We start from the raw sequence: 20495 nt of genomic DNA, 5'->3' as shown, positions 1-20495 counted from the left end.
TTTTATATATTTGGGTCAAATTAATTTTATTATGCTCCATGATGAATTGCCACCAGTGCAACATCCTATCCACTATACATTTCAAAAAAAATTCACATACTAAACAAAATTTCAGTTGATAAATGGAAACGAATGATTGAACGTCTTTATGAATCTCATACATACAGTATGTGGCTAGCTGAAATTGTCTATCACATAGCATTTAGATATAAAAAGCCTCATGCTAGGTTGTTAAATGTGAGGGCTGTCAGACAATCATTTAGCTGGAGCACACAGTGGAGGCTGCCTGGCAGTGCCACTGCAGGTACAGAGCTGCCCACAGTGCAACGTGGTGGAGGACTGAAGCATGCAGCCTTCACGTTGAACGTGATTCAGGTACCGTGCCCGGACAGAACGCCACAGCGGCTGTGTTTCAACCAATAGTAATTCAGACTTTGTGCAACAACAACAAAAAGTCTTTATATCTTTAAGAATAAACTCAATTACCTTTGGCAAATTTTACACCCATCTTACAAGTTCAAAATTGTGTTTCCAAGTCAAAGAATTAATATCCTCTGCTTAGAGTAGTTCCTGATAAATACTTATCAGACCAAAGTCAGCTGGAAAACCCTGAATTCCTTGGCCAAAAGTTAAGAAAGATCTTAAATTGGCATTACCTTAAAGACATTTCTAGGATATTTAAATGCTTTTTATAATGTCAAAAAGAAAAAAAAAGGAAAATGTTTAATATCACTTATAGTAATTATACTGCTCTATTTACCACTTGCACAAATTCCTCATTTTATTGGTTGGTAGCTGTGCAGCCTCATCCACAGCAGACTCACTAAGCTCAAGCCACAACAAAAACCATAGTAAGCAGGAAAAGGTTTCCAGCAGCAGAGGGCACTGTTTTTGCAAAAAAACAAAAAAGTCTAGAATCTTTCCCATATGCTTAAATTACTCTTGCAAAGACGGAACATTCTTTGAATAACTTAACTGTTTTACTGCACCACTTACTGCTTTCAGCAACAAAACCTTTTAAATTATTTCTTATGAGAACGAGATGCATGATCACGAGAGATTATGTGATAATTGGTGAAAATTCAAGCCACATCTCGCAGGTCCAGCCTGTCAAGATCATGCCAATACTAGATTTTGGTCGGTATAATTCTATAGAGCTTAATTTTTAGTGGGCTATTGTGACTACAGTAATGAAATACATTTGGAACTACATTCTGCATATGACTCAATGTGAGAAAAAATGTGTCTGTACTTAAATCAGATCATTTTTCTACCTAAACTTTAAAGTAGGTAGGTATGATAACTAGCACTATAAATATGAAAACCACCTTTAGGCAGATTAGTGTATTGTAGAGAGGCAAGGAAACCCTATTTTTAACATATCATTTAGTATACATAACAAATGTGCAGGTTGTAAAGTTTTGTTTTTTTTAATCTATCATTGAGTTACGTGTTCCAAATATAACCCTTCACCTGACATTTGACAAAAACCTTGAGAAACTATAAAAAAAAAAATAGCATAGTAGGTTCAGCATTACAGTGAATAGCTTTGCCAACTAGATTAGATTTTTACGGTTGTTATTTTTGAATACCTTGATCCATATGAATTGCAAAATAAAAACACTTAATTTCTTATTTTTATAATGTTCTGATTTTCTATAGCATACTTAAACAAATATTGAAGTAATCATAATGTATAGTCTCATTCATATAGAAGAAAATTATCCCCAAGACCGCTGCCCCAACTCGAACACTTTAAGTAACATTTGTTTCAGAATAATACCATTTAAAAAATATTTCTTAAATTTTTGCCAAAAAGAGCCTGCCACATTTGCTATCACAGAAAAGTAACTTCAGTCAAGTACAGGTATGTAAGGGCTCCTATGAATCCAGCCTCCAAACGCCACTGCTACACAGCAATAGCCAATGCCGCTGTCAGAGGTGTGTCACCATTTCCACGACTAGCATCTCTGTAGTGATTTCTGCAGACCATATTGCTAACATCTGAGAAACTGCATCAGTGTAGGGATGTCTAGAGAACTGTGCAATGTATCAGCTTCAACATTCACATAGCATTGTGTCCAAAACGAAGGGGCTAACTAAACTAAGGTTTGCATCACGTAAAAAAGAATGTAGCGCTATACTAGATCTTAATAAGAAAATTTAGGTACAGAAAAAGTAGGGTATGAAAATAGTGTCTTCCTTCTGGCATTATAACTAAATTACATTAAGGTTTTTGTCAGTCTCACATATTATATTTAAACTCCCTTGTTGATGGAATGAAAACTATTCACAAATTCAGTGAGCATCCTGGTGTAAACTTGCACACAACAACAGGGAGTAGCTTTGTAGGGTATTATGACAAACCTTTACAGAGTAAATGAGGTATTGCACAGATTAATAAAAAAAAAAGCAAAAAAGGCAACAAAAATATACAGCAAATTGGTAGAACATTTACATGATAATTTTACAGAATCCATAGACAGAAAGTAGTGTTTAGTACTTCACCTTAAAAATATATATATAATATATAGATCAATCTTCCCATTCGTCGTCGTCCTCAAAATCTTCTTCATCATCTTCATCCTCATCCTCATCTAGAAGAAAATCAAGACAAAACCTATGTGTAAATAAAATATTACATAATTCTTGGGTGATTTCTCTGATTATTCAACTTCTGAAACACAAACCATTTGATACCTGGAGGAATACAGTTATTAAGACAGTTCAAAATGGATCTAATAAAATACATCTAAAGAGTCTGATGATGGGTTTCCGATTAGAACAAGAAGGAGTCGTAAGACGTGAATTCTATTCCTTAGTATCTATGTCACAAATTTCATCCTGTGTTTGTGTGTGTAAAATCACATTCAGGTTGGCCTCGCAAAATTTTAGACTCACATAGAGCAAGTTCAGTGTCTTCTTCTATTCATCACACAGATTCTCAAACTCAAAACTTCTAAAGCTTTATCTCCTCCTTCAACCTGCTTCTCCCTCACCGCCCTAGTCTGTCCTCTGACACTTACCATTCTCTCAGGCGTTTAGGCCAAAAACCTAGAAATTACTGTTGATTCCTCTGTTTTCACCATCCACCCACATCCAATCCATCAAGTTTACTTCTTTTCACCACTTCCACATCACCATCGTATCTTGCTTGGATTATTGCAATTCTACAGGCCATTTGCCTTACAGCAAGTAAGAGTGGTATTTAAATTCTAAGTTTAAAAATCTCATGTTTCTGTCCTTGTGGAAGCCTTCCAGGGGCTGGCCATTGTTACTTGGATAACATCTGATGTGTTACCTCACTCTACAAGACCTTACATGATCTGCCCAGTTATTGTCTGCCCCTCACCAAACTTTTCTCATAATGCCCTTTCCTTCAATTCACTGTTTCTAGATGCATGGCCTTCTTTCTGTCCCTTACACATGCCAAGTTGATTCTTGTTTTAGAGCTTTTGCTGTAGCTCTTCCTCCTGTCTCGATGAGTCTTCTCATCATTTAGCTTCACTCAAAAACCACTTCTGCAGAGGTACCTTTCCTGACCATCCTATGTAAACTACAACCCTCCCCCAATATCTGTAACCTTCTCATTTTCTTTTCCTCACAACACACACTCCTACCTGAAATTCTATTTTGTTTACAAATTTGTCTTCACACTAGAAGTTCCACGACAGCAGGGGCTTTGCCGGTCTTTATTTATCACTGACTCCTAAGCATCAGAACAGTGATTCCCAGAAGCTGCTCTATAAACACTTGTTGACTGATATCACCAAATTCTATGAGCATTCTTCTACATTATACCAACTTTCCATAATTACTCACCTGTTAACAACTATATACCGCATAAGACCATGAAGGCCAAGTTTGTAAAGCACTTGATAATGCGTTAGTAGAGAGCCAGCAGGGACTGAATATGAGACATATCTGTGGGCCAGAGGTACAGAAGACAAAACAATCTTTTTCCTCCTGTAGAACAGATTGGTGGAAGGAATCTACAAATAAATACTTGAACTCTAGTATTAGAACTTGGAAATTAACAGAAGCCAAAAGGAGCAAAAATATCTTCCCTTTGCCCTGACCTAATAATTTATTATTGTTATTACTATTATTTTTAAAATTTAATTAAGTCTGATGGTTAGCTCTAAATTGTTACGGAATTTGGAAAGGACTTTAATCAACTTCATGCTAACCTGTTTATTTTTCTAGTAAGAGAAACAATTTGCTACCAAACGCTTGTGCTTGACCTGCTTCACAGAATCCACCTGGAGAAAAGCACCCAGCACGCCCAATGCGGAGCGTCCTTAGAGGACGACGCAGACAAGCGTTTATGAGGAGGAGGAAGAGCTAGTAATTCTATCATCACGGACTATCACAGGAACAAAAATAGTTAAAAGAAATGGGTCCAAAAATAAGTAAAAACCACCTTATACATTCATTATATCAGCATGGCTATTATGCAATGCTAATTAAAACTGTAAAAAAACTTACTATAGGATGCTATTTAGCAGAACCCATAGGCTTCATAACAGAATGCTGTCTCATTATCACATATTTCACAGTAACCTTACATTCTCCTCCTCTGAGCAGGAGGAACTTTTATTTATCTTGTTGACATTAGCAGCTATCAAGAATCTCCCTGAGCGTGTGAATTTTCCATCTGAAGTTACCTTTTTCTTTTCCTATTCAGCCTGAACTTAGTGGTGATTAATAAATTGCATTTACTCTCAACAGACTTAGTTAATTCTCTTGCCATCTCAAGCTTCTGCCACATGATTCAACAGTTCAATAATATTCTCTTCTTTGTGCCAGCCACTGTGTTTATTGGTGATACGTCAATGGATAAGCAACTTTTCCCGCCCTCAACGTGTCCTGAGCCGGGTGTGGATAAACTGAATACGATAATCATATTTTCTATAGTAATGTCCACATCCATTGCTATGTCTTAAAAGAACAGTTCAGCTAAATTTTTAGCACCAAACAGGTCAGAATATCACATTTTCAAGAGAAAAGTTTAGTTGTCTGCTCATTTAGAAGAATGTAAACTAGCAGATGAATGCTTTCTGCATAAACATTCAGAGAAGCAAAAAGTCTAGGAAAACAAAGGCTATCTTTAAAGAAAGGCTGTAAAAACACCACTGACATACTGGTAAGCTACCAGTTACAATTCCAGTGACAGGAGGAACCTCATCAACAGGAAGCCACAAAAGAAACAGAGCAGGCAGTCTCCAAACCCGTTCTACCCTCCTATCCTCTCATGAACCCACTGACCCTGCTCTTTCCAGGTCACCGACGACCTACCGTCGCTAAAGCTAAAGCTTAGTAACACATATTCCCTGGTTGTCTCGACCTATCGGACACATTTGACCCAGAAGACCACCCTGATCCTCATTCAAAAATGTCTTCATTTTGCTTCTAGGATACCACATTCTCCAGCCCTCAGATCTCATCAGATCTTTTCTATTTACATCCACTTCTTTGCTGATATCATTCAGCTCTATAACTTTAAATACCAAGTACATCTTAATAACAATCAAATGTATATTAACAGTCCAGGCCTCTCCCCTGAATTCCAGACCCATAACCAAATGCCTACTCAATACCTGTATCTGAATTTTTAATAGGTATCTCAAATTTAATATGTATAAAACCAAACTCCTAATCTTTCCTCTCAAACCTACTGCTCCTCCTTAAGTCTTTGCTTACTCCATTAATGAAAATTTCACCCTTTCAGTTAGTTGCTCAGGTTAAAAATTTTGGAGTCATTTCTTCACTCCTCTCTTTTTTTCAAGCGTCACTTCTAATCCATCAACAAACCCAAATGACCTCAGCATTCAAACTATAAGCAGGGTCCGACCACTGCTCATTGGTGCTACCAATGATTCAAACCTCCATCACATCCCATCTTGCCTGGATCTCTGCCTCTGCTAAGAACCTTCCCATTGTTTCCCATCACACTCATGGCCTCCACAGCCGCACTCCTGGCCCCTATTACCTCTACGTCATTCCTTCCGACTCTTTCCCTCCCACCCTTGCTCTAGTCACACTGACTCCTTCACAGGTTCTCAACCTCAGGGACTCTGCACTTGCTGTTACTGTCACCTAAACATGCTGCAAGTTTTCTACATGGCTTCCTTCTGGTACCATCTCAAATGTCACCGCAGCTACGCTGCATCACCCCATTTCAAAATGAACTTCCCTCCCACTGCCTGTAACTCCTTATACCTTCCTTCTCTGCTTAACTTTTGTCCTTGGTTTTTATCACCATTTAACATATTATATAATTTTCTAACTTATTTTGTTTATTGTTGTTTTTCTCTCTCACTAGAATGTATTCTCCACGAAGATATGGATTTTTGTTGTTTTATTATTTTATAATTACTCCACAATAAATACTTGTGGTTTGAATCAGCCTATTCTATCCTTGTAACACAGTAAGGGAACAAATATGTCAACTTAAGGAAAACAAATGTTGCTCGAGGATCACAGATATCTACATCCTTAGAGAAACACAGATTAGGGAAAGAACATTTATTGAAACCTACTACCATGTTTCCCCGAAAATAAGACCTATCCTCAAAATAAGCCCCAGGTAAGATTGTCAGCCAGATGGATGCATTTAGTATGTTATGACGATGTTCTAGAAGATGACACGACTATATTTGAATAAATGTAGATTGTTGTACATGAAAATACGCCCTAATGTGTCTTTTGGAGCAAAAATTAATATAAGACCCGGTCTTATTTTCAGGGAAATGTGGTATAAAACCTGGACTTATTTTTGGGGAAACGTGGTATGTGCTAGGCATCATAGCACATTTTATTTAGTTTATTTAATCCTCACAACAATCATATGATTTTTGAACTTTCTCCACATAACAAGAACACTGAGGTCCAATGAGTAAATGATGATTTAATAAGAGCAAAGATCTGTTTCTATCTAGTATATCATGCTGGAGAAGCTCTTCAGTAAACCTCAGCTCCTACATCAGCGAAACCCATATCCTTACTCTTTGTAAAAAGCAGTATTTACTTGCCTGTTGTGTGCATATGCTTAATAATAACCTCAAAATAGGTAGTAGTTTATTCACACAAATCTTTTTAAGAAATGACAAAAATGACCCCCCAAAAAAACAACCAGAAAAAAACAAAACAAAACAAAAAAAACCTTTCAAATTCTTTAGCAAACTCCAGAAACGGTGTAAATTATCTAATTTCTCAGCCTGAACTCTCATAAATCCAGGAACTGCCTGGATTTTTTTATGTCACAGGAATGTCAGGAATGAGATCCAGAAATTGCAAGCCTGTTTAGAGGTTGTCTGCCAGCATTCTATCTGTATTGCTCGGTACAGGAAAAGAAACTGCTATTTTTCCAAAGCTGTTCTTCCAATTTATGGTTATGGCTGTGGTATCCTGACATCCATTAAGCTTTAGACTGGTCACAGTGGTTGACAACTTTTAAAAATATGCCCTAGAATCCACATCAATAAGTTACTGATAGCAGAGAAAAGCTACTACAGACTGAATCATACAATAAAAAGAAAAATAGAGCTCAAACATTCAAATTCATTCAATATACATATACACATGGTAATATACCTGAAGAATGAATGGCTTTGCTCCTTTTTTGCATCACTTCCATTAATGCACCCACAATTCCTGAAGTGGGTGCAGGTGTCGGTGGTGTAGACTCTTGGCCATCAGATACCTTGGAAAAGAAAGTTAGCAAAATTCAGTACTAAATCCTTAGCAAAAAATTTTTGTCTCCAGAAAGTCTTACTTTCTTAGAAGAATTAGTTCTTAGTGTAAAAGGAAAAACAAACAAACAAACAAACAAAGCCCAGGACAGGGTTAACTCAACTAAAAAGAAATAAATTGCTGCTTTACTTAAAAGAATTATTGAAGATATACTTCCTCCCTTCTTAATGTTGAAGTCATCAATATATCTCCAAATTTAGGTTAACAATCAAACCCTTTCTTGGTGACACTTGCCCTTGCACCGGGGTACTTCTGTACACCAGCCTTAGGTGGTGACACCATTGAATATAACACTAAGGTAATACTGAGATTCCTAGAGTTGCTAGGTGAGAAGCACGATTAAGATACGTGAGAGCAGCTGCTGAGACTTACGTTCTCCTGGAAACACTCAGAGTTATTAATAATTCAAAAAACACCTCCCTTCTCATAGCACAGAACTTCTCTTTAAGAAGACGAGTTGGGTAGCTTTCACAATGTGCCTCCCTCACAAGACAGCGAACTCATTCTAACTCAAGTACTTCTCTCTGCTACAAAGTGTACTTTGAGGAAAAAATATTTGTATCAAAGATTCCCATTAAAATCTAAGTTCTACACAAAATTATCCCTAATTCCAACATTTATATTAAAAAAGAGAAAATACAGATGTCTGTAGAGATTCAGGAAAAAAAATCCCAATTTAGTGCTCTAAGTGCACAATGACTAAAATGAGCAGTTGTTCACACAAAATATTCGTTTTGTTTTGTCCCTGGATTTATACATGTAAAAATATTAATATTAGTATAATTAAAAGTGAAACAGCACAGCTGTACTAAATAATTATACAGGTTTTAGGACAGATAAGTAGATAACTACAATTTGAAATTCTAAATCATTTCCCAAAGAAAAATTACTTTATTAGGACAAACTTTTCATTTTGGTCTTTACAACTCTTCTCCTAACACTTCTTTTCTTTCTGGACTTAAAGATTTTTTAAAAATATTCAAAGTATTAATACTTCCCAACAAGACAGAGACCCATTCGTTACTATTTAGGTGTTTAGAGACTGCATAGTAACTATTACTGTTATAGAAGTGCCACACACAAAAAGGATGACAGACATCGTTTCAGAACTTTGGACTTTCAGCAGGCGGCTTCAGAAAGCAGCCCCCAGTGGCAAGGGGACAGCGCGACTCCCCGTGAGCACAACAGGACACAACCTGTCACCAACTCATTTTGGAAGCGCTTATGTGACATGTTCTATCTCAGTACCAGGAACAAGGAATTCAAAATGCATGTAAGTAAAGACTTGCATCCTTCCTGCCAGCTTTTTTAAGTAAATCTGTGGTTAGTCATATTCATCATCTACTAAACTGATGATTTACATAGAATAGTTAAAGAAACACGGCCCGAGAAATTTCAACCACAGATTGGTTATCTTTTTAAAAATGAAGTAAAATTATGGACTCAGATTATATGTGTAACGTACCAATCATTCATTGATTATGCACTTTATGATAATACTACAATGTAATCAAAAGGAAAGTGATCATTTAGGATGAAAATCGCCTACTATCCTACTGTTAGAATGGAAAACATGTTTCTAAAACATTAAAAACTGTTTAGGGGAACATTTTTATTCCCTACAAAGAAATTTAGAGAACAATTTATAGGGTTTTTCTTCTCTCTCCCTTTTTTTTTTTGGGGGGGGGGAAGGTTGGGGTGGGGAAACTGATGGGGAGAGTAATTAGGAAATATAACTCACCAACTGTTTAACAAAAGGGGACATAATTGTATTCATTAAAAATAAAATACCTTCTTATTATAACTAAATGAGAGGAAGAAACAAGAGTTGGTTGTAAAGGAGTGAGGAAATAGAAAAGAGAAAAAAGGTAGGTTAGAAACAAGAGATACAGGAATGAGTGACAGAGGAATGGGCACAAATTACAGGGGAAAAGCTGAAAGTAAATGACTTAAAATCCGCTATTCACCTGGGCTTTGGTGACTGAACAGTAACTGGTGTCTAATAATTGGTGTCTTTCCAATAACAACTATTCTAAGTTCTTCAACTGCTCCTGAGGAAACTTTAGTCTGAACTAAACGGGGAGAGGGGCCAGCGGTGACTGTTCACAGGCTGATCTAAGTAGCATCCTGAAGACATGTCAACAAGAGTCAGACATTTTAAAAATTAGAAGTTTCTTAAATCTGTGCTATGCTAATGTTTGTTGCACTCAACTCGTATGTTCCCTACCCATTCTCTTCCTAGCCAAAACTTCTGACAAAGTCACCATAGTTCCCTGCACCGCAAAATAATTTTCAATTAAAATCTCCTTCTTTCATCTCCGTTTACTGTATAGAAAAAAACCATCCATGACCAGTCTGAAGGCCTGCAAAGCAAACGTTCCTTTTGGAACTGAGGGACTACATAGAAAGTCCCAAAAGGAAGTTCTGAATGCAGGCAGTGTAGGCTCCAGGTGGGTTGGCAAATGATCGATCACCCAGGGGCCAAACTTACCCTGCCCATTTTTGTGTAACCTTGAAGCTGAGAGTGATATTTACATTTTTAAATGGTTGAAGGACAATCAACAGAGTATTTGTGATACATGAGTTACATGAAATTCAAATTTCACTGTCCATAAAGTTTGATAACCACAATCATGCCCACTTATTTATGTACTGTGTATGGCTGCTGCTTTTCTGGTACAATAGCAGAGCTGAGTAGTTGTGACAGAGACCATATGGCTTGCAAGCCTCAAATATTTACTATCTGTTCCTTTAAAGAAGTTTGGCAAACCTCTGGTCTAGAAGATGAAATGATCCTTTCATCCAACTCAGAGAATCCAAAACTATACGCCATCAGTGTCAGAAATTCTATTAGAACCCTAAGTTTTCTGTAGAGTCTGATTCACTACTCATCTAAATTTCAGAATACCTAACCTTTAGAATATCATTTTGTTTTATGAGGTTACTGATTTGAATTTACCTAGGTGATTATAATTGGTTTCAAGAAGGGCTATTTTTGCTTCTCCACAGTTTAGCAAAATATTTTTTTCTTTAAAGTACCTTTTATTTAAAAGTAAAGTCTAGGAAAATGAATTGTAAACATATTGTAAAATTCCATTTGCATGAAGATCTAAAATAGGCCAAATTAATCTACGGTGATGGAAACCAAAGCAGTGATTCTTTTGGGGAGAGGGACTAAGTGGGAATGGGCATGAGGAAACTTTCTGGGGTGACATTTTGCTATAGAAGTATGGGTTAACAGGTATTGGTATAAATTTGCGCACATTATGGTATACTAAAATATCAGAAATTCATAGGTTAAAAAAAAATACCAGGAGAAAAAGTAAAAATAAAGACTTTCAAAGGTGACTTATAAATTACTTTAAAATCCCACTATGACAGAGACTAAAACGTAAAGAACATATTACTTACAGATTTCAGCTGAATACCCTGTCGAATCTGGTCTAGAAGTGCATCCCTCCCCGAGCAAGACACCGGTCGACTGTTCTGTTCCACTTTTTTTAGCTGAGCACCCTCTCTAATTTGATCTAAAAGAGCTGCTTTGTTTCCTGCAGGAGCTGGAACTTGATGGTCACCATCGGAAGAGAGGCCAGGGGGCGGGGGCGGCCCTGGGGGTGGCGGAGGTGGAGGCGGTGGGGGTGGCGCTGTGGAGCCCGCCAGAGACAGAGGCGGAGGTGGCGGAGGCGGCCCCGAAGGTGCAGAGGAGGGAAGGGCTGGAGGTGGAGGAGGGTACATCCTATTGGGTGGCGGTGGAGGGACTCCTACACCTGGCCGGGACGGAGGTGGAGGTGGAGGGGCAGCGGTGGGAGCTCTTGAAGGTGGTGGAGGCGGGGCACCCCTTCCTCGGGCAGGAGGAGGAGGAGGGCCTGAGCTATGTGGAGGGGGGGGAGGAGGCGGAGGCCCTCCCCTGGATGGTGGTGGTGGTGGTGGTGCTGAAATAAAGAGAGAAAAAAAAGAAGGCATGTTTTTTAACCCATGCACATCAGACTGAAAAAGTAACTCACTTCAACATGCATAAAAAAATATGAGACTGAAAAAAAAAAAATGGCATCACGTTTGTTTATTTTTATAAAGATACCTGACCACAGATGATATCTTACAATTCTATGTGGGAATACTTGGCTTAAGGGTCACCTTCCCGATGTTTCTTGAAAACATATTAGCTAAAATAGTAGAATTTAGTTTTTAGGAATCAGCACCACTTCTGAAGGTAAGAGAATAAACACTTCTTATAACAACAAAAATATAACAATGAAATTAAACATTTTGGGTCAATAAGCATTATTTTACATTTTAATAAAAATAACGGATTCCTTCTCTCTTTAAAGAATCAAGTATACGTAGTTGTTTTATAAAATTAATTTACATTTAGAATTAAATAGTTAATGTAGTATATAACCTATTAAAATTTATTGAAAGTAATCTGAACTAAACATAAATATAACACCTTTCCTTTTAAAATATAAACTTTTTTCACCTAACTTATATTCATACTTTATGTCCTATGTTTTCTATATATATATATAGACTATATAACAATACACATTATATATCATATAAATATATATAATATAAAAACAATATGTAATGCAATATACTATAATGGCATATAATAACATAACATATAATATCCTATATTTCTAAAAGATGGTCAGTAATTCTAGTGGTGACATTAAGAGAGGCTGGTTGCTCAGATGAAACGTTCAACCACTCCTTCAGGAGACATGAACTGTTAACAAATTTCTACACACTGCAAAATTAAAATTAATAAAATATTAACATTACTCTGGTAGTAATGATAATTACATTCTTATTCTACTTAAGTGGAAATGTAAAATACAACTAATAAATATAAATATACTATATAATAAATATAATTCAAAGTATAAATTTGTTACCTTTCTGGAGGCATAATTTTACGGACAGTATACAAAAATTTACACAATAAAAAACTTCATTATTTCTCCATTCATTTAAAAACTGAATAGAAAAATGAACTTTTAGGAGTAGAGAAATCCTAGGATCCATAACAGTTATTTGTATTTATTGATACAAACTGTAATATATTATTGATGGATAGTTCTACAATCTATACAAATACGAATACCTGCCTTAATTACAAATAACAATAATGAAATGATATCAGAGATGAAAAAAACTGCTCACTTCAAAAGAAATAAAATGGCATCCTCCAATTTCATTTGGAAACATGCTATTTAAATATGCTTTCACATATAATCATAAACCTTAGATGAAGTCTGCAGAAAGGCCAATATGCACAAGGGTACTGTCTCCTGGAATACAAACTTTCATAACTGGAAATAACAAAGCTGTAAACAGGAAGAGTTATCCCACACAGATGCAGTCTGTCACAGAGGGAAGTTCCTAAGATTTACACTCAAGATATACTGAAGTTGGGGCATTGCAGCTAAGGCATACCCAACTTTTTCACTGGATCCAAAGCAAGGAGACTTCTTCTAATATATTTTGTAATTAAAGGGCAAAAGCAAGAGCATATGGTATATATGTATTATGGATATTTCCTGCATAAGACAGTATATCAAATCCTTCAAGCGGATACAGAGAGCTCTTTTTAATCAGTTTAAGACTTACATTTCAAATATTACCAGTGATATTTGTCTAGGCTGGCACTTCTATAATTTAGCTGTTTGTTAATCAAGAGGAAAAGGACCCACCCTATTCTACTACAAAAGGTTATTTCACCGAGAGCTGGATCCATAATCTTTTACATGTCAAATGATCTATTTCTTCAGTAGAGAGAATTAAAGTTCCTTTGAACTTGCCAGTAAGTACGTTTATCGGAATTATTTGGGGTCCAATTAATACTCATTCAAACAAACACTACCTCACTGCTCAGGGAAAGGAAGAACCTTAATGTATAATGGATAAATGGTCAGCTGCATCCACTTTTGGGTATAGCACAAGTTTAGCATTTCTATTACCTGGAAAAGTGACTGGAAACGTCTCTATATTTTCATTAGGAAAACATCTATTACCAACTTTCTGTTTTCATAGTATGTATTACATCTACATAAAAAGGAAAGTATGCAGTAGACATGCCATCTCCCAATGTAAAAATGTGAATTAAAGAATGACAGCAGGAAAGGCAGAGGTTAGGTTTACACGGACAGAAAGGCCTGCTAAGCAGGCACCACACACCATTACGAGAAAGTCTGATGGCCTACAGATGCTCAAAACTCTAAGGGTCACCACAAACACCAGAATCAGAATCACAATAGTACTTTTAAGATTTAAAAAGAAAGTGAAGAACATGAAACAGAAGTTACAACAAATAAAAACTGTTCTTACTATCAAAGCTTAGTTAAAAAAGAAAAAGACTGAATGAAGCTTACAGAAATAACCTTGTCTTGATGGTACATTAAAAAGAAAAGTTGATATATTTAGAAGTAATTAAGTTTCAGATCAGTATTAAGAGTAATTGTTAGATAACTCTCTAGGTATTTGATATCTATCAAATTATAAACAAAAACGATAAAATGTTAATACTTAAAAGAAATACAGTATTTCAGAATTCAGGAAACATTAAAGAACTGCTCTCATGCACTCTCATCATGATAAAGCAAACTGAAAAATGTTATCCACCACAAATTAAAATTTATGGGAATAGTAACGACTCCCAGAGTAGGCATTTACAGACCTAAGTGCGAGTTTATTTATGTTTAGTCCTCCCTCCCTGCCCCAAATTAATGTAAAAATGTAAGTATATTTAATATAGGTTATTGAAATAATGCCAAGTGTGAAAAGCAATCACTAAAAGTAAACATTATTTAATAAAAACAACAGTGGTGCTGTGGATGAGTTTTTAAAAATCCACAGAATTTAAATAAAATCATCTAAATTACAGACAAAATACGAGCTCTGACTCATCTAGAAATGAATTTTCTTTGTACTTGAGCCATCTATTTGCCCAAAACATTAGTTTGAGTAGAGGGCACAAAACCTCACTGGATGTTAGATTTGGAGGCAGGAAAAATGAAATCTGTTTTAAAAACAAACACATCGCAGCATGCATAATTTAGTACACGGGTCAAGTAACATCCCACATACATACCACTCCACTGTGGTGGACCTATAGGGCAGATTATTCTGAATTAACGAACTTCGGACAATTACACATATACACAAAAAAGATACACTGGAAAACACAAACCTACTCTTTATAAAATCTGATTACATGAGTTTACAAAATAAGTTTCAAGAGGTTTGATTCAGTAGCTATTAAACAGATTTTAAGGACAACTTCGTAACATCTCCCTCTAGTTTTTTTTTTTTTTTTTTTTATACTCTGAACACATTATATGCTCTGCCTTGAAAATATTTCCGCAACACAAGGAAAAACATTTACTCTTCCTTTAAATAAAATTTATCTTCTGTAAAATCATTCTTTGGTGTCTAAAAGGTTTCACATTGGAAGTTAGGTTTCTGAGTATGGTAAGAATTAACTTTGTTCCCAAAGCATGTTTTTTAATGCCTGTTGTCTTTTTTTGTTTGTTTTAGGTAATTCAGTCGAGGAAAGACCTTGCCTAATTTGATGTTTGAAAATCAGAATGACAAGCAGTACTGATCAAGTTTAAAAAACAAACCCAATCAAGTTACTACAGTCATTTTGGGCACAGGCATTCAAATGAAAGGGCAGTAGTATGCATGGTCTAATAAACGTCAGGAAGAACGTACACCTGTGAGTTCGGAGAGCTCGGAGAGAGCCTGAGCACCATTTGGTGGTGCACAGTGAAGGCGAGTGAGTGGTAGCAGTGGAGAACGAGAGCCCGGAGCTCACAAGGGTCAAGACCTTCCGTCATCTGTACACTTAACAGGAACTGTGACTTTTACATTATTCACAACAGTGCAAGGCTCAAGACGGTCTTGCTAACAAGCCACAGAATTTGGAAATGTAGTTTTGTCACAAAATAATACAAATTAGTGTTACACTAGTTTCAGTGGAACTAGCAGTGCACTTCCACAATAGTAACTACGGCCAAATACTTGTTTACACATCTGTTCCCACACTAAACTATACGATTTCTGAGGGCAGTAACCATACCCTTATGTTTTAATCTCCTGAGTAGAGACTAGTGCTGGCATAACAACGTTTACTGAATATCAGCACGAATGAACAAATCAAAGACTGAATGAATGAACATCAGCAGTGAAAACACTTCAGGTGAGTCAAACACCTAAGTTAAAATGACAGGTAAATTCTTCAGAAGAATGCATACTAACTGGAGCTTTTGTTTTGCTACGCTGTTATGCATATGCAAAAACTAAGAAGAAGAAAAGCAGTCCCAAATAAATAAGGCGGCAAAGAAATGATTGTCATACTGGAAAATTGAGAGATACGTACTTGCATTTTTTTGTGATAATTATCAACATACAACTAAAATATAAGGTGCTTTGATCTTAAAAGGTTGCAAATTATTTGTACTCTCAGGTACCAACTGACAAATTTTGTACTTTACCTAAGAAAAAGTTTTTACTTAAAAAAAAAACAGAAATCTTTTCATTATTTATATTCTGAAAATGCTTTTATTTTCCAAATTAGGTAGTGATTATATTTAAATTACTACTTCTGAATTGAAGTAAAAGCAACTTTAATGACTTCTAAGATTCATTAAGTAAAATATTAGGTAACTATAATTTCTTATTTTAAAATAGAATAGCCAGAAGATTTTGTGTGGATTTTCATGAACTTAATATAACACTTTTTAGTAATATGCAAAAACTTGTCAAGTTTTTTAGTTACTCTACAATAATGTAAAACATAGTACACTGGGCCAAACCCGTTATCCATAAACTAAAACATTCTGATTGAAGAAGGGTCACATAAATGCACGTAGTCGTCTTCCATGAAAATGACCTCAAGAGTCAAAAGAAAAAATAGATCAGAATGCCTACATAGAAATAAAAATTACCTTGCCTTCGTAGTTCATTTTTAACAGCTTCAACACCTCCTGTTTTTTCAATGAAGTCATATATGACTTTTGATGTTTCTCTGTCTTTAAGTTGTGCCTCTGAGATTCCACACAGATCAAAAAGATTCTTCAATTCTGGATCCAAATTATTCAGCTACAACAGATGAAATAACCACTAACTATACAATCTATCCCAGTTTTAAAAATGAGCATAATGAATTCTCAGCTGTGCCCTTTACGAAATTATTTTAAGTGTATAAACTTTTAATATGGTTACATTATTTATATGCCAACTAAACTTTCTTATAAAAAAAGAACAAAGAATAGATTTTATATTTTATGTCATCTCTTTTTTGTTCCTACCTTCAAAGAGAAGGCTCCTCATTTAGATTTTTCTAATCCCTTCCTGATTCAGATATTTTTAATGCTCACCTATTCCACTTTGTCCTAAATAGGATTTAGATATAACCACAAATAGAAAACAATTCAATCAATTTGAAAACTTGAGGGCACGGCCTCCTTACGACCCCAAGTGTCCTGGACAGTGCCCAACACAAAGAGGCACTCAATAAAGGTTTGTGGAGTAAACACTGTAGTTAGAACAAAAATCACCAGAAAGATTTTTAACCTCGGTCACTAATATTTCTTTTCAAAATAATTTTTCCAAACCCTAATTATCTATCAAGTATAAGATACATATTACTTAGGTAACCAAAACAGAGATAAAATGTTAAACACTTTTATTTTTGGCAGCTGTTTCACCTACCTTGCTCACAGTGCTATATATTAATGAATGATGAAATTGCCAAAAATAGAATGGAAAGATCTAGGTAATTCAACAACTGTATATTTAGAATTTTGTTACAGTACTTTCTAATAATTTGGTATATAGTCCCCTGAAATGATCATTTAGCAGAAAAAAATTTCTTTTCTTGGCTTTCAAAGCACAAAGATTTTATTTACATAGGACATAAAGCCAAGGCATACAAAAACTTTCTCTTTAGAAACTTAGCCAGGCATGATAGAAAAAACTATGGTTTCAAACCTCAGTGGTATAAATACATAAACACAAGCACATTCAAATAAACACTAAAACTCACAAAAATTAAATAATAGTAATAAAAAAATTAAATATAGGCCATAACATTCCCACATATTTAATGTTTATGGCTTGAAAAGACACTTACATCAAAGCCAGTATTTGGATCCCAACCAACATGTCCAATGTGCCTAAAGTATAAGATAGGGGGAAAAAATAGAAAAATAAAATGCACAGAGGGCATTAAAAACATTATGTATATGAAATCCAATCCACCCATGAATTTTTGACCTTAACAGTTCTCATAGACATAACTATAACCAGAGAAAAACTGTACAAATATTCAAGAGACCAGGATTCTAGTCTTAACATTTTTGCACAATCTTTCTGAGCACTCATTTCCTTAACTGTCAAACTAGCATAAGAATACAAGCACTATATATATGACAGGATAGTTTTATAATGAGCTAGTGAAATAATGAATATGAAAATACTCGAAATATGTCATATAAATACAAGGGTTTGATGCTTGCTATATAGATTATGTCCCCCGAAAATTCATACGTTGAAATCTAATCCCCAACATGATGGTATTTAGAGGTGAGAGTTTTAGGAGGTGATTACATCATGACAGTGGATCCCTCATGAATGGGATCAGTGCCCTTAAAAAAGAGGCCCCTACGTGGATGGACCTAGAGAATATTATGCTAAGGGAAATAGGTGAGACTGAGAAAGACAAATACCATATGATTTCACTTACATGTGGAATCTAAAGAACAAACGAGTAAAAACGGAAACAGACTCAGAGATACAGAGAACAAGCTGAAGGTTGCTAGATGGGAAGGGGCGTTGGGGGATAAGGGAGAAGGTGAAAGGAATTAGAAAGTACAAATTGGTAGTCATAAAACAGTCATGGGGATGTGCAATACAGTGTGGGGAATGTCATCAATAATGTTGTAAAGATTATCTAAGGTGTGAGTTGGGCACTGGACTTATCAGGGGGATCACTTCATAGACTGTGTAGATGCCTGACCAATACACTATACACCTGAAGCTGAAGTAGAATAATAATGTCAACTATAATTAAATGTATATATTATATATATATATATATACACACAGACACACATATATGTATTTTATTTATTTATTTATTTATTTATTTATCTATCTATCTATTTATTTATTTTCCACGGGATGTAAAGCACAGCATAAGGAAGATAGTCAATAGTATTGTAACAGCTACCTACGATGTCAGAGCGGTAGCAGACCTGGAAGGGCTATCATTTAGTGAGGTGTGTAAATGTCTAATCATTACGTTGTTTTGTACACCTGAAACTAAAATAAAAAGAAGCCCTGGAAAGCTCCCTTGACCTGTTCCAACATGTGGAAACACGGCAAGAAGACGGCTGTCTATGAACCAGAAAGTGGAACCTCACCAGACACCAAATCTTGCCAGTGCCTCGACTTTGGACTTTCCCAGCCTCCAGAACTGGGAGAAATACATTTCTGTTGTTTATAAGCTGCCCAGTCCACAGTCTTCTATAACAGCAGTCTGAACAGACTAGAATAATGCCTCAAGGCGATTTCCAAATACCATTTTTAATAGAGAAAAGTGAGAAATAATTTTTATGTCTAACAGTTAATAAAGAAAAGAAACTTTATCTAATTTTTCTTTTCTAATGAGTGGAAAAGTAAATAAACTGTAAGATGCACAGAAACTCCACTGAGCAATAGCTTAAAAAAACTCCAACAAAAGCTATAGCTAAAAAGTCAAGCAAGTGATAAATATAAGGGTCCTACTGAAAAGAAAACAAAATTTTCTAACAAATTAAAAACCAAGAGTCGCAATGAATAAATCAAAAGTTAAGATAAAAACAACAAAAGAATTGTCTTACTGGAAATTGCTTGGTGTTCCAATATCTGCCTTGGTTAATCTCTTCTTTTTAGCTTTTCCTTTTTTCTTTTCTTTGGTATGGGAGATGTTGTTGACTTGTGGATTATAAAATCTATTTGTTGTGATTTCTGGATTTTTTATGTCAACTGTTGCCATAGGTAGGTTAGGACCTGCAAATAAAGTTAAAATAATATGAAAAGGATATAATTTAAGGTAACAATTATCACAATCATAATTTATAATTTAAATATCTTTTCTTGAAGTACGACCACTTTGTTACTATAAATTATTAAAATTTTAAGTTTGCAGGTTAATTTTCTTAAATAATGGATAAAGTACTGCCTAAACTTTAAAAATCTATAATAAATTCTTAAACACACTAGCACATTATTTCAAAGCAAACTTGGTATTTTTATAACATTAAACATCATCAGGAATATAAATTTTCAACAAGAGTTTAAATTGAATTGGTCTGAACCCTTAAATTTTGACTGTAATAGCCTCACACCCAACACATTACTCATTGGCAAAGTGGTGTATATTACATAACAAGAATAGTAAATGAAAAGTAAGAGCCGTTTACTTTGTTTTAAAACTAACAAAGAAATCTAGTCTTACCTCTTTGCTTCAACTCCAGTAGTTCATTAGAAAAACCGTACTAATGCAATTATTACTGCTATTTTTCCCCAAAACTGCCATATGTAAGTCCAGTAATATTTTCCCTACCAGTATACATACATTTTGACAATCAGAAGTATACAGCTCAAAAACTTAAGATGAAAAAAAAAACACTCCCAAAACATTTATCTTTTATCTTCTACAACGATCAACAGTAAAAACATCTCAGGCACCT

The 20495-nt window shown here is 35.3% G+C and overlaps 1 protein-coding gene across 3 annotated transcripts in view; it reads right to left on the bottom strand.

Annotated features, from left to right (window-relative positions):
* WASL (WASP like actin nucleation promoting factor) overlaps nucleotides 1-20495 on the bottom strand; it is a 63743-nt gene continuing 43248 nt past the window's right edge. For 2 of the 3 annotated variants that reach the window (XM_019750058.2, XM_019750060.2), the window contains 7 exons: nucleotides 19644-19812; nucleotides 17894-17936; nucleotides 16707-16860; nucleotides 14849-14866; nucleotides 11167-11687; nucleotides 7597-7705; nucleotides 1-2597 (listed from right to left, as the gene is read on the bottom strand). In XM_019750058.2, coding sequence (XP_019605617.1) covers nucleotides 2536-2597; nucleotides 7597-7705; nucleotides 11167-11687; nucleotides 14849-14866; nucleotides 16707-16860; nucleotides 17894-17936; nucleotides 19644-19812 — 1076 coding nt within the window. In that variant the 3' untranslated portion in view covers nucleotides 1-2535. The remainder of the gene's footprint in view (nucleotides 2598-7596; nucleotides 7706-11166; nucleotides 11688-14848; nucleotides 14867-16706; nucleotides 16861-17893; nucleotides 17937-19643; nucleotides 19813-20495) is intronic. The other variant, XM_019750059.2, reaches the window with a different exon arrangement.

Source organism: Rhinolophus sinicus, linkage group LG11 (genome assembly GCF_036562045.2).
Source record: "Rhinolophus sinicus isolate RSC01 linkage group LG11, ASM3656204v1, whole genome shotgun sequence".
NCBI lineage: Eukaryota > Metazoa > Chordata > Mammalia > Chiroptera > Rhinolophidae > Rhinolophus > Rhinolophus sinicus.
Note: the sequence above shows the minus strand (reverse complement) of the source record. Positions and strands in the feature narration are given on the sequence as shown.